The sequence below is a fragment of the Pan paniscus genome, chromosome 9 (genome assembly GCF_029289425.2).
Source record: "Pan paniscus chromosome 9, NHGRI_mPanPan1-v2.0_pri, whole genome shotgun sequence".
In the NCBI taxonomy this organism is placed as follows: Eukaryota; Metazoa; Chordata; class Mammalia; order Primates; family Hominidae; genus Pan; species Pan paniscus.
This window is the reverse complement of record NC_073258.2, coordinates 33,447,513-33,462,173: the sequence shown is the minus strand read 5'-3', so window position 1 is coordinate 33,462,173 and position 14,661 is coordinate 33,447,513. Positions and strand designations below refer to the sequence as shown.

Below are 14,661 nucleotides of genomic sequence, written 5' to 3'. Positions count from 1 at the left end.
ATATTTTCAGAAATTCCCTGTTGAAATCTTTAAAACATAAACTGTCTTTTATATTCATGAAGATATAATCATCACTCCTAGTTTTTGTTGGGGTACACTTGTTTTAGTCATTCATGTAATTTTTAAACCAAATCCTTGCTTTTAGAAAATCCTTAAGTTTGTCTTTCTGTCTTCTGGTTTTTATGTCTCTTATTTTTCAGCCTTAGAACTCTAAAGCCAAAAATCCTATTCTGACCCTAATGACTTGTCCATGATCCCAGAAGTTTATTATGAAATATATTGTAATAATTGCCAATGAAAACAAACAGCCTAATTGCTACTACCTGTTATAAAACAATGTCTTACATAGCTCTCAGCATTTAACAGTTATGTAAAAGAACACAACTCAGCAGAGATTATCTTTCTCCTAAGAGTTTTTAGAAGAGAGAAGAAATCGTAGACAAAAATATGTAAAAACACTAATTATAGAAGATTCTGTCTTTGTGAAACAAACATGGAGAAATAAATGTCAAAGGGAATCCTCCATTTTTATTGCTGAAACGATTAGGGCTTTTTTTAGTCTGTCACATTTAAAGTATAAATCTCTCTTGACATATCTATTTGCATCTTAAATAAATCATTAAAATGTAGGTAATATGTTGACTTAGTATTTACATTCAAGTGTACCAAACTGTTTTACCCACATTAGCTGACTTTTAAGTCTCTGAATTAGGTATGTTTGTTCTGGGTATTATTATTATTCCTACTTTGAGTCTTAAAAGAAGGAAATAAAAGAACAAAAAGGTTAACTACATCTTTAGATTTGTATTAATGTGACTGTACAATGTAAAAGTGGAATTTCAAGACATTTTATAATTAGCTTGCTTTTGAATGTTATTTACATATGTAAGTGCTTTGTGTAATTGATCTTATTCCTATGTTTTACTTTGTTTTCTATTACTTATTTTCTGACTGAGTCAAAAGTTAATTTGTGCCTAATTTAATACCATTTGGGTTAAACTTTTTGGGATAGTAATATAAATACAAATACTCTCAAGTAATAAAAATGTCAGTTATTAGATCAAGTAATTATATAATGACATTTCTAAAGACCATTACTTCTATTTTAGGTTAGATTTATTTGTTGAGTTCTGTGCATTATCCTCCCTAAAACTAACTCTAAGATAATACTTTAAGTTTTTGTATGGAACTTTAAAGTTTACAATACCATGTCATGCATTTTCAATTTTATGTATTGGTATAGGCCATGGCCACATAAAAATTGACTAGGTATAGTTAATTCTCAGTATTTCTTTAAGTAATCTTAAATTGCATGTATGCCAAACCAATTATTTTACATTACTACTAAATATCAAATATTTTAGATGTCCAAGAAATTGAGTTCACAAAATCCTTGTATTTTCAAAGACACACACACACTATTATTTTTGTTGAAGGGGAAAGAAAGATCAGACAATAGAATCCCAGCTTATTTCTACTTGTATAAATCAAGTCATTTAAATAAATGAATTGTGTATGCTGACCTGTTCTACCAATGTGCTACTGGGGATGTATGAAAAAAAGATGTGCATGGTGGTGGAAGTAGAAAGAGGCATAAAGCGTATTGGAAAACTACCAAATGTCCCCTGCAAATGGGCCCTATTCAGAATCAGTAAGCGTATGATGAGTGAAGTGGTTTTGAATATCGCCTTTAGATTCCATGCTGTTACAAGGCCAGCCCTGAACATGGCAACTCTTATTTCCACACACAGTACCTCTTCACTCTCAATTTAACCCCCAAATCTGATGAACCCATTACTCCATACTTGATTTCATGGAACAAGGAGTAGATATAGTTACAAATGATCAATCACAAGCCGTGAACCAAAGCAGCAAGGCATTAACAATTCACACCATTTCGGTCCACTTGCTCAAGCAGAAGATGTGCCAGCATATTTAATGCACAGCTACTTCGTTCAGTTTAGGAAAAAAAACATGACTCAGGCTGCATTTTCAAAATGGAGAGGACTTTCTAAGATTTCATACCTCCTAAGCCTTAATGTCAACATTCATCCACACATCAGTAATTAAAATAACCAGGTGTCCTATAAAGGTCATAATGTCCAAATTAAATTTTACTCAGGTAAAAACAGTATGACCTATGAAATTCTTCCTTCAATGCATCACTATTCTGTTTGATCCTGTCATACAAATCAATGTCTCTTACAGCAGTATTATAACACTGTAGACCCCACAGGCAATATGCCGTCAGTTTAATAGGATCACTGAAAAACTAAAGCAGCTGTGAAAGATTGCTCTAAGTATAGCAATCATGTGCTTGTCATTTTGTTCAGTGGAGGAAAAATCCAAATTTGGGTAGGCATCGGTATTTAAGAAAACGACTGCTAAATCTTTTCTCATAAGTACCTTAGGGACAATAAGATTTGACATATAGCATGTAAACAAAAGTACACAGCAGCTGTTAGTTTAGTTTTGTTTGGATAAAAATACACTGATATAAATCAAGCAACACAGGAGACAGTGTGTTCTCCATCATTCAATCTTCCCTGCAGACCATGCTTTTGAATGGTGTCTGATGGTTGCTGTGGGACCAGGAGCTTTCCAACTACTTCGTAAAGCTGGATAAGGAACATTAAAATACACACATACCTTGGCACTAGCTCAGACTCCCTGCAGTCATACTTCCTGGACTGGGAAGCAGTCACATCTTAGTATCTTTTAAAAACTTACTTTGTTTTGACCAAAGAAGACTGTTTAGGTCAACTTCATTTAAAAAAAAAAAAAAGCCAATTGAATAGGTTGAATTGGTGGGAAATTCCCAAATGTCTTGGTGTATTTCTAAATGATATCTTGTTAGCAATAGCCAAGTATTTTAGAAGCTGGATCTGCAGCTTGCTGCCAGAGAATATATAGAAGTTTCTTTATAGGTAACTATACTCTGGGCAGTGTGCTTTTCTTTCATAGTCTCATGTACTCTGACTGAAATGTGAAAATTACAATATTATGTAAATTATGGTTATGGATATTTAATTGGCATGACTTAATTTTTTATTGTAAGCAAGTTATTAAAGCCTTTGATTATTCCCTGTGCTTCTTGAAATGCTATTAACAAAAAATCCTGATCTTTTTAGCTTTCCATATTAGATTGAAATGCAGTATGCAAAGTGGCCCTTTCAATGTAGGATGTTGCTTTTGGAGAGGGATATATATTCCCTCAGTATAGATCATGACAGAATATTCCAGTCTAAATCTGATAGACAAATTTGATTAGCTTTGTGGTTTCTCTTTAGAGAGATTTTTGGTTCCTTATCATGTACTGCCTCCATTATGTATCCCAAGTAAGTTCACACTTCTTATCAGTGATGAAATAGTTTTAATAGAAGATCCTCTTGAAGCCTAAACAGTTTATTTTCTTATTTAACATTTGAACTCATTTTGGGGGTTCTTAGAAGAAATTACCTTTTTTATTTAAAAGAGTTATTTTGACCTTAATCTAATATTATTGCTCTGTCATTTAAATTTTATTATGTGCCTTTTCCTATAGAAGCATGATTTATGACAAGGTAGGATAAAGTACATAAGGGTTTTCCAAGGACTTTTTAAAAATACCCATCTTTGGCCTTCTCCTGTCTAGTTAATGCTTCCTTCCCGAATCTTATGGCTTTCTTTTTATATTTATTTTCCTCCTTAGTCTTCATAATCATATAAGGAAAATTAAAATAAAAACAATTGCACACATCCTAAATATGCTTTGAAATTCAGGTATATTCATGTTTATTTAACAAATTCAGATCAAATTTTTTTAGGTTATAGAAAGTTACAGGTTCTAAATGATCATGGATAGTTGTAGTTATGTTCTTAAAACTTACCCAGAAGACTGTCTACAGTATATCTGCAGTACCATTTATTCATCTAGTAGACATTTGTTGAGCACTGCTTTCACCAAACTAAAAAATATCATGACTTCAAACTCCAAAAGGTTTTAGGATTTACTGGGGGATGAAAGTGGGAGGGGACAAGATATGGACTAATACAAATCAATAAGAAAAAAAAAGAGAGAGGGAGAGAATGCTATGGGAGGCATAGAGGAGGGAGCAATTAATTCTACCTAAATCATTTAGGATATTTTGCCAGAGGTGGTAACATTTGATATGAGCCTTGAAGGACAAGAGTATATTAATAGGTGGGGAAAGGGGGGAGGAAATGGAAAAGGAATGAAACAGCGTGAGTGAGAAAGGTATTGGTTGATAATTATGAAATGAATATATCTACTAGTTTTGGTTATATAATCTGTTTACCTATGACACTCACTACCAGCTCTGTCCAGTGGAGTTACTCTTTTTGGTCACATGATTTATCAACAGCCTCAGTCTTAGCTCCAAACTCATTGAAATGATTAGATTAATTTTCATTTTGCCCTATAGTCATAACTTGAGATGAAACAAAAGGAATGAAAAGTAATCATCCACATAACTTTTCACCTTTCCAGGGGTGGAAGTGATCCCAATGAAATGATTCCATTTGACTGATGTCTGCATAACTGCTAAATTTAAGGGATGATTAACTTCCAAACCATTTAATATGAAATGTTGAGGGTTAGCTTAATGAAAATACAGAAAAGAGAAGTTCTTACCACAATCATGCGAACAGGAGAAACTAGGTAGAACACCTGTAATAAAGGCCTTTCACATAAGAAGAAATGTTTATGTGTAGTTACGCACACAAATATTAAAAGACCATAGGATAATTTTCTCGAATGAGGCAATATTTCTACATAGTAGTTTGAAGACAGAGAAGCACGTGGTTGGAAGGACACAAAAATATTAAGGGAAAAAGAGAACTCTACATAAAAGAGAAGAAAACCATTGGTTAAGAGCACTTATGAGCTATGATTTGGTATAGAATATTAGGAATATCCACTAAAACACTTAAATAACTAATTCACATCCATGTTAAAATCTATGGGTTGAGGTTAAAAAGTCGAGCGACTTCTTTTTTAAAAAATCAATTATTCAATAATATTTTAAAAGTACGTTTTAGGCCGAGGCTCCTTTTTAAATGGACAGTTATTTAATTCTAACTGCCTAATAAATATTATTATTTTTTAGTATAACGTAGGCTGATTTATACATCCTTTTTAAGTACTTAGGCGTATCATTTTCTTATGTTTTCTGTACCTTCCTAGTTAGTGGAAACATTGTTTGTTCTTGGAGTGTGCTTTGTCTTCCTTTTCAAGAAGATCATCAAAGTTACTAGTTTGCAGCTTCTAAAAAGAAAGAGCCTTCTAATCCCTAGTTCAGAGGCTAACCTTTATTAGTGCTCTCGTGGTTATAATGAGGACCCTGCTTCCTGCAGGGAGATTCTGGAATACTGAACAGATTATTCAACAAGTTCAGAGCAGATTCTGAAGTCCCTTATAAAACCTGCTTGTGAATACTGCTTTCTTTGCTTTGCTGTTTCTGGTTTCCATAGTATTCCTAATTACATAAATCATGTGGAACATGGGAGCTGTTTTCCATCCAGTAGCAATTCTGACACTGCTTATGCTGTGGTATAATTTTATTTTATTTTCTAAGCTGTATTTTTTCTAAAATTCTTGTGGAGAGTATAAACTTTGAAAAACTTAGAATTTTTGTTGTTAGATCTAGTAAGTGCTTTTTTTGGAATCCCTTGAGCTGACATAAATAATCTGAAAGTTATTTTGTGACAAGCATAGGTAGAGAATCTGATAAAATTTTCTCATGTTTAAATTCAAGATTAACTCTAGGGTGTAAATCATTCAAGCTTATCACCTACTGCTCAATTTATTAAACTTTATTTCAACTTAATATCTATTTATGTAGTACCTTTCAGTGTTCAGAAAGTATGCCAGGTTCAATGAGTATACCAATTAAAGGTGTATGAATTAAAATCTAACACATAGTAATATATGAATGTGTAGCAATAAACTAAAAGCACTGATGATTCTTAAGCTAGGTTTCTTTTGAAAAAATTGTAATCAAGGTTGCTTTATATTATACATTTTTAAAGGTTGAAGAGTTATAATTCTGAATATAAGCTCGTTTATCTTTTAATTTTTATTGCTTTTATAATATTTATGATCTTATATTTTTTTAAGTTTGAGGTGTTTGTTATAAGACTTAGAAAAGCAATTACTCTAAGACAGTATAAAAATGAGGTTGATAGATGAATTTCAGGAATTAGTTTCTCAAGCTAAATAAGTGAATTTTATGCACACATCTAAGAGATGTTTCAATAGTCATTGGCTCATAATTTCCTCTTAACTTTATACTATATTAGTAACAAAATCTTGAACCCTGATTTCAACATTCTCCTTAGTGTTGAACATATTAGACAGACTTTAAATTATGCTTTGGTAGAGAGTTGTGGAACTTAGTGCCATAAAATGCATAACTTTTTTACCAAGAGCAAAATTTAGCAGAATACCAGTAGCAAAGGCCATTTGCATAACTCAGCCTCTCAGCAGCTCAGCTGAACCTAATTGTAATTCAATTTCCAGATTGCTATGCTAGGCCTTTCTGCATAAAATATGCAACATATAACATAACTAACGGCATGACCTATTTTCTTTGCCGGACCTATTTTCTTTGCCGGTGATCTATGTAATTCCTTTTTCTAGCAGAAATGTGTATCAGAATAAGGTAGCCAATACCTATAGTTATTTTGCATGTTTAAGTTTGTGTCACATGTATATACTTAAATAATGACCAAGTAAAGAAAAATATCATTTACTTTTTCTGGATTCCCAAGTGTGCCATTTTTATTTCTTGATTTCTGGCTTTTCAGAGGAAAATTAAATCTTGAAAAATGTTAGCTAGCTGCCATGTTATTGGACTATTTTACACTAGAAAGACTTTATAAACTAATCGTGTGAAAAAGTGTATAAACATGTTTGTCAACTCCTTATGGATGTTGCAGTACATACCCATAAGTAAATATCTTTTATCTATTTACAAAACGCGTGCTGGAATAGCATTCCTAAATCCTTGACTGTTTCATATTCCAGAAACTGAAAAAAGAAAGGTATGATAAAATGCTTGTTTAAGATTCTGCCCCCTGTTTTTAAACAGTCTTGCCACCCTGTTGTATGGGTTACTTAAGGAATGCAACAAAAATCATGAAATAGGATGGTTTATAAAGGTGTGGATTATATTTTATGAATAATTTCCAGATGTGATGTTTTAGGTATATAGACTGCTCTACAAGAAGCTATGTACAGAAACAACATGGATCTTACAATTTTATCAGGACAATGCAAGTAGGTTTCAGCAAGGTTGGTTCCAACTCATCTGTGATAAATGAGAAGATAAGGCAATCAGTGCACACCATGACACTCTGTGCAGCTAGTTAGGCACACTTCAGAACTATTCAGGTGTGCTCACAAAGCTTATGAGTCTTGCATGGGGGGTGTCTCAATATAAATACATCCTTCATGGTGGCCACTAGTAACGCAGGAATTGCCTCTCTAAGACTTAACCCAGGTCAGATATAAATAATAGATGTTAAGAGTTAGCTCTGGTATTGGGGCTGTGTTCCAGGCAGTGTATTTCGGTTGGGTTGGGTCAAAAGAATTTTTTTTCCTTCTTTTCTCGCATAGTTCCTCTGCTTGAAAAATGCCTGCAAAATTCCATCACACCTTTGCGAGGACCACTTTGGGTCTCTAAGGGAGAAGGTTTCAGCCCCTCAGGAGCTAAGATGTACATCCAAGGAGTTCTTTTGGCCCTGTACCAACGATTAAAGTCTGCAAAAAAATATTATAAACAGGTGAGTCATCCCTCTTTAAAAATTTCTTTATTATATGTTTTAAAAATATACTTGGTTGTATAGAGGCAATGATTGGCATTGTGTCATAAAAGAACTGTGACATGTATTTTGTGAGCTCAGTGCCTGTTAGGGAGCCAAAAATGCTGTTTCTGTAATCTCAAAGCCAACAATAATGGAGCTAATTGTATCTGTCTTTTGGTATAAGATGTCATATGTCTCATCTTTTCTTGCAGCGCATACTGGGCAAAGTGAAGGCAGCTTCTTACATGGAAATTCTATAGACAATTACTTTAAATAAGAGAATAAATAGCTCCTAAGTCATTTGAAGGTTTAAATGTTTAGCATTCTATTTTTTTCCAGCATAAAATCAGATTTATGGGGGCTAGAATACAACAAATCACATTCTGAAAAATGAAATCGTGAATCAACTTCATGTCAAGAGTAACTTACTTCATTTATCCTTATTTAACTTGTCTGTTTCAGGAGTCAAAAGTATAGAAACAGAGTTAGTTTATTTGAATCAGGTTAAACCGGATTTTGTCCTTTAATTCCTGTGTATTTATTTCATATTTGTATGTGTGTGGGTAAAGGCTGGTATTTTTGTAATCATGTATAGGGACTTTTGATTTATCTTAAAGTAGGATTCACATTTGTAAAGCAGAATAACTGATGCCATTTATAACATAAAAATGGAATTGCCACATTTAAAAAATCCTCTTTGTACTTGGTTTTAAGAATCGAAGCACATGTTTTTTACCAAGCTAAATGAGGACTAGGTTTTATATTTTGAACTGGGAGGTTCCAGTTTAGAACTGGGCTCATTATCCGAGACCACAGACTGCTGAAAAATGAATATTTTGAAAGCATCATGCTATATTATTCTCTGCTTGCAGAGAGGAAGGGGAGGTGGGAATGGGCTATCAGTCTTAGTGTTCACACAGCACCTCCTGCTGTTGAGTTTGGAAAAGAACAACTTGTATTGACTTTGGAATAAAGTGTTGTACTAAGGTATCCAGAACTAGCAAAAAACATCTTCCCAAGAAAACTTCGCAAAATGTGTTTGGTTTGCCTCGTTAATTTCAGCAGATCCAGAAACAGGATTATAATTATCATAGATAAGACTATTCATAATAATACAATGAAAGAAAGAAAAATCCAAACGAATGTTCTTTATTAAGCCATTATATATAGAAACTAGTATAAAATATTTTATTGCATTTAGATTAAATTATTGTAGTTGAAATATTATTTAAGTTTTAAGATATCATGATATTATAAAATGGATCATGATTAATTGCATTACAATAATTTTTTGGAATTATGTGGTTTGATTCCACTTATTGAAATTTAAAATTATTTAATGTTAGAAGAAATAATGAGACAATTCTGCAATTCAAGAAAAGTGCTGTTTAAATAAAATCTAAAGACAAGCTTAAACATTTTCTAAGTTTTATTTCAAGTAAGGATGTTAGAAATAAGAAACATCCCAGAAAGTAATGGCATGTTTTTCTTCCACTGTCTTAAACATGTAAAATTTAAATAAGTATAAATTGCTATACTAGATTTAAAAGAGCTCTGTGCATTGTAAGAAAAAAATACTTTCAGAATTACTTAGTGCTTTCATTAAAAAATTCTTTATGACTCAAAATTGATGAAAAATATATTTTATTAAATATTAAATTATGAACAAAATTTAACATTTTAGTGTCTCTGTGATTGTCTGTTTGGGCAGTCTGTAAAGATTTCAACATTATATGAAATTTAAGAATATTTTGAAACCTATGCTCTTTGCCATTTCTCCGAAAGCTTTTTTCTTCCACTAAGTTGTAATCATTCACAGCTTTACATTCAGCAGTTTTAATATGATACTTAAGTTTTATTTGGAAATATAAAAATGAAGAAAAATAAGCAGAAATTTGCTCATTATGTATTTTTATGTAAATTTCTGTTGCTTTAGATGTGCTCTATTTTATGTATGCTTGAGGTTTTCTTCTTTTGTAGTGTTATATTAAGACTTAATTTAAAATTATTTGAATGTTTAGAGAAGTCCCTATAGTCATACCCTTAACAGACCATCAGTGCTTAGGTGTTAAGCCTGACAATATCTTTATTTGTGAGTGGGATTTCTTAGCAAATATCCTTCTTAAGAATTAATGAACTTTGTTTGAACTACACTTACTTCATTTGACCTTTGGTATAGCCTTTTCTATTTAGTTTTATATAAGATTGTGTTAAAGAATCTTTAGATAGGTGAAATGGAGGTAGATGATGATTCCTATTTCCTTAACAAATTAAAGTTTATAAATCGTATGATTAGATTATTCTTGATATTATTTCAATTTATTTCACTTTTGAGACCACATATAAAAACAGCAATATTATCTTGATGTCTGTCGAAATATAAGCTTTAAATTTTGTCATTCCCAAAGGAAATTTATTTTAAATAAATTGCGATAATATAGCTTTAAAAGAAAAGTCAGGGCTACTGGTTTTATGTTTACAAACTTACTCATTTTTCAGTTTTTAACTTTAGCTTGGCTGTTATAGCATGCAACTGATTTAAGCACACTACATTAGGGTGGTCTTAAATATATACTGATTCGTGTGTATTAAAATGAGATATTTTATTTAGAACAGCACAAAGTCACTTAGACATACATTTATCACATTTATTTCCTTAAAAGTGGAAGCATCTTAGAAATTGCTTGGAGCTAAGCAGAATCTATTTAATTGGTAATCTTTGCAATTGCATAAACGCATTCCTATGAAATGTAGTTAACACTTTCAGCGACAGGGCCGTTCCATCTCATTAGCATTCTTGTTATGTAGTGGTGCTGTTGGTGGGGGTGTTGAAGTAGGAATGCCATTGTGTCGAGTTCTAGTGTTTGGGGACAAACACTGCTGTGGAAGGAACGTGTGAAAAGGCCACAGTCCTGTCAGTGAATGAGGAAGGCTGTGCTTTCTGTGTGCTTCAAGCAGGGAAGCTGTCATTCATAGGCCTAACACAGCTAAGGAGAGGCCAAAACACAAGGCTGCACTACCTTTTAAAATGATATTAGTGATTTTTAAACATGATCTTCTTTATTTATCATACCACATAGAGCTTTTAGTTGCTGTCAGTAAACAAAATATGGCAGTCTGTTCAGAAACACTGTAAAGATGCATAAACGTGCATGGAGCTGTGCCAGGCAGCTATACAAGTAATGACTCAGAATGGCTGATGGGCAGTGTTAAGTACAAATGTGATTTCTGAGAAACACTCATTTCTGAAAATGTCTTCCCAAGTTTGAATTTCCCCCCCAACCAACAAAATTCCTGGAGACTTTTACATAAGAATGCATAGTACTTTTTTTTTTAAATACAATTTTTGAAAGCACTCATAAACTTTCAGTTTTAATCATTTAAAGCTGTTCACAGTATGGCCTAACAGTTCTTATAGATTGCATAGTTATTTTTGAAATTCAAAGAGAAAAAAGGGAAATGAGTATCTAACTATAATATCATGGTAAGCACCATCTTAATTAGGAAGAGTCATAGCCCCTGAATTCATTAAGCCATGAAAAAATGTGAATCTGTGAATTTAAGAAATCTTAAGGAATTTTTAATTCTACTCCTAGTTTTTAGCACTTCGGAATAAAATGATTAAGTTTGATATTAAATTTTAGCTGATTTGATTACTTAAAGCAAAATAAATAAACCAAAGTATTCTCCAATATTTCTTAAATTCTTGGGGTATTTTCTAAACTTTGGTAGTGTATTGAAAAACACTGCAATTTCTATTTATGTCTGAAGTTGTGGGAAAATGTTTTATTTCTGTAATTTTAATTTTGAAATGTGTATTTGAGCTATTTGTAGTAAATCATTACTTAATAAAGTTTGTTGAGGATTATATAATTTTTGGCCCGAGTGATTTAAATTTAAATTTTTTTGCATGTAAGTAGTCTCTTTTGTTTATTAATTTAAGCAAGTTAACTTTTTTGGATGCTGTTATATATGTTATATGCAAAAGTTCTATATTTGGCGTATTGTGTTTAGCAATCTCAGGTACTGAATTTCTATTTCAAAAATTAGGTTTTACTTTTTAAATTGTAACAATATTGCAGATTTATTTTGTGGGCATATTATTTGATGAGGAAATAACCATCTAGCTTCAGCATATATTGTTTTTGCAGTTTAAAATTGAAATATATTTTGTTAACATACTAAAACTAAGCCCTACCAAAGCACTTAGATTTTGTTTAAAAAATTGTGTAAGTTAATGTTGGCTCACTTTATCCACACTTTCAATAAGTTTGGTAATTAGGTATCAAACAACAGTATAATATAATTCTATCCAGAATTGATTCATCTCAAAATATGCTTGAATTACATTTATTATTGACAAAATTTGTTTATTGCATAAAGTATTTTAAAAGGAATCTTAGTATTTTAATTTTTCAAAAAAGAAGTGCTTGAAGTTTGTCTTTTCAGATCCTGTGTCAATTAAAATAATTTATTGGTTCTACATCATTGAATGAATAACTATCTCTATTTCATTTTCTGTATATACTTTAAAAATTGAGCTGTTTCTTTGACTTAGCCTTTCTGTGACAACACTTAAAATATTTCAGTTTTTAACAAACTTCCTACTTATCCTTTGAAACCTTGGAACAAAATCTATAATATATAAACATAATATACTATTAAAAACATGAAAATAGTGTGATAGTCATTTCGAGATGAAAACTACTTCTGAAGGTTCTGGTAAGTAATTTTTTTTAGAATATTAGGTTGTTTGTAGATTTGAGTGATTGTTGATTTTTTTTTTTTTCCTGAAACCAAGCTGCATTCTAGTTACTTGAAGTATTTTAAGAACCTTAAACTTGTGTCTCTTTCTAAGTGTCATGCTTTGAGCAGGCCTAACATCAGTTAAATGAAGTGAAAATTGCATTCTTGTCTTGATAGAGATGAAAATGGATTTCTGGTCATGAAATAGATGTAGTTGTCACTTTTTAAAAAAGGTGTCAGCAGTTTGCTTCAGTGAGTAAGGTGCCAATTCAGTATGGCAGTAAACTTGTGATCTGAGCAATCAATAAAATGCTTCAATAACTTCTGCTTCATTACACTTATAATAAGAGGCTATAGATCCATGGCACATAAAATGTTGATAAAGAGGATATGTGGAGATCGACTGCGACAATTTTCTCAAAAGTACAGTAAGTGCAATATTGCCATCTAGAGTTTGTGCATAGGTAATTATTACAGAGAGGGGGGAAGTGACAGTGGAATAAAATAAGAAGTGATATTGAAATAGTGTTTATTTTCCATCATTTATCCATGACATATTTATCTTCATGGAACATTTCATTTGACTTGTCATAAAGCTGTTTAGGTCAGGAGAAAATTTTCAAATCTGTGTTTTTCTCTAATTCTCTTAGAATTATACTACCAAGTGTCAAATATGTATCTCTAGCTCAAAATTGAACTTTTTATCATGAAAACTATTTATTAAATAATTAACTTTGGAAAAAAATAGAGGTTTTTCTTTTTTACATGGTAATTCAGTTCTGTAAAACCAGAGAGCTTTATTGACGTCTCAGCTGGGTGTCTTTCAATTAGAAAAATTATCTGTATTAATGTTAAACCTTCTCCGAAGAATAAGGGCCAACTTACGTTTCAAATGGTATTTTAAAATAAATATTTTTAACTTAAAAACTGCATCTCATAAAGGAAAGATAGACTTTTCTGCTTATGCAATTCTGAACATTTTGATGAAAAGTGAATTCCATTTGGGGATCATCTAGGAATATGTCTCCATCTTTATCAACATATTAAAAATATTAGTTATCACCTTACTTTTCTTGATTAATTAAAAATTATTTAAATTGTTTCATTTTATAATACTTTTTGAATGAACTAATATGGAAACATTTAAAAATCATTTATCCTCTGTACTTGTGGCTGAATAGAAAATTTTATAAAAATCCCAATTTAAGTGTTTTAATTATAATACAGATAAAGTAAACTTAATATGGATACAGATTGACTTAACAAGGAAAGTTGTGTTTTTTTTTTTTTTTACTCAACTCTCCCTTTACAGAATATGGACCATTTTTCTAAGTTGATAGAGGTAGGCCTTTAAGTTTCCCTGAGATGAATAATTTGGCATTAATGTATTATTAATGCATTTTTCTAATACACTGTTGATGTATTTGCTTTTTATGTCTGTGTGTGAATGACTTCCATAATTGTAAAAAATGGAAATGATTATAACCTAAATTTATTTTCATTTTCTGACCAAAAATTTATTCTCAGACATCCTAACGTTATATCCCCACTTATATTTAAGATCCTTCTTTAGTTAGATGAAGATATCCTTCTTTAGTTAGATGAAGATATCTTATGTGGAAATTTCTAATCATATTGGGTAGAAATATTGCATTTTAAAAACTCCAAATAAAGATAGAATTGTCCAGGCAAAGTACTTGAAAGTAGACCTGACAGATGTTCTTTAAATTACTCAACCACCTACAGGTATTATTGCCTATGACTCTTTTGAAATGAGAATAAATTTTATAGAGTTACAGCAGCAAAGTGAAAGAGTGTGTTTGATAGATTCCCTGAACAGTTTCAACACCCACAGGTATTATTTGTAAGAAAACAATCATGCCGAGTCTTCAGCTGGTTAGAGAGGGCATAGCATTCTATCTTCACCTGACATCCTATCTGTTCTGTCAACATCCTGGGCCCCCTGCCTCCTGCCCCCTCCTCCCAAAACAATAATGCTCACTGAGAGGTTCGTGTGAACGGACAAGAATATGAATTTTTTTTTCCTTGAAGAACTAAAACGGTATTGAATACACATTCTTAGTAGGAGGAAAACCAACTCTCTTAAGG

At 31.7% G+C, this 14,661-nt stretch overlaps 1 protein-coding gene across 2 annotated transcripts in view; it reads left to right on the top strand.

Moving 5' to 3' along the window:
• Positions 1-14,661, top strand: part of DCDC1 (doublecortin domain containing 1) — a 497,588-nt gene that overhangs the window by 117,938 nt on the left and 364,989 nt on the right. For both annotated transcript variants that reach the window (XM_055094254.2, XM_055094255.2), the window contains exon 9: positions 7,619-7,785. In XM_055094254.2, coding sequence (XP_054950229.2) covers positions 7,619-7,785 — 167 coding nt within the window. The remainder of the gene's footprint in view (positions 1-7,618; positions 7,786-14,661) is intronic.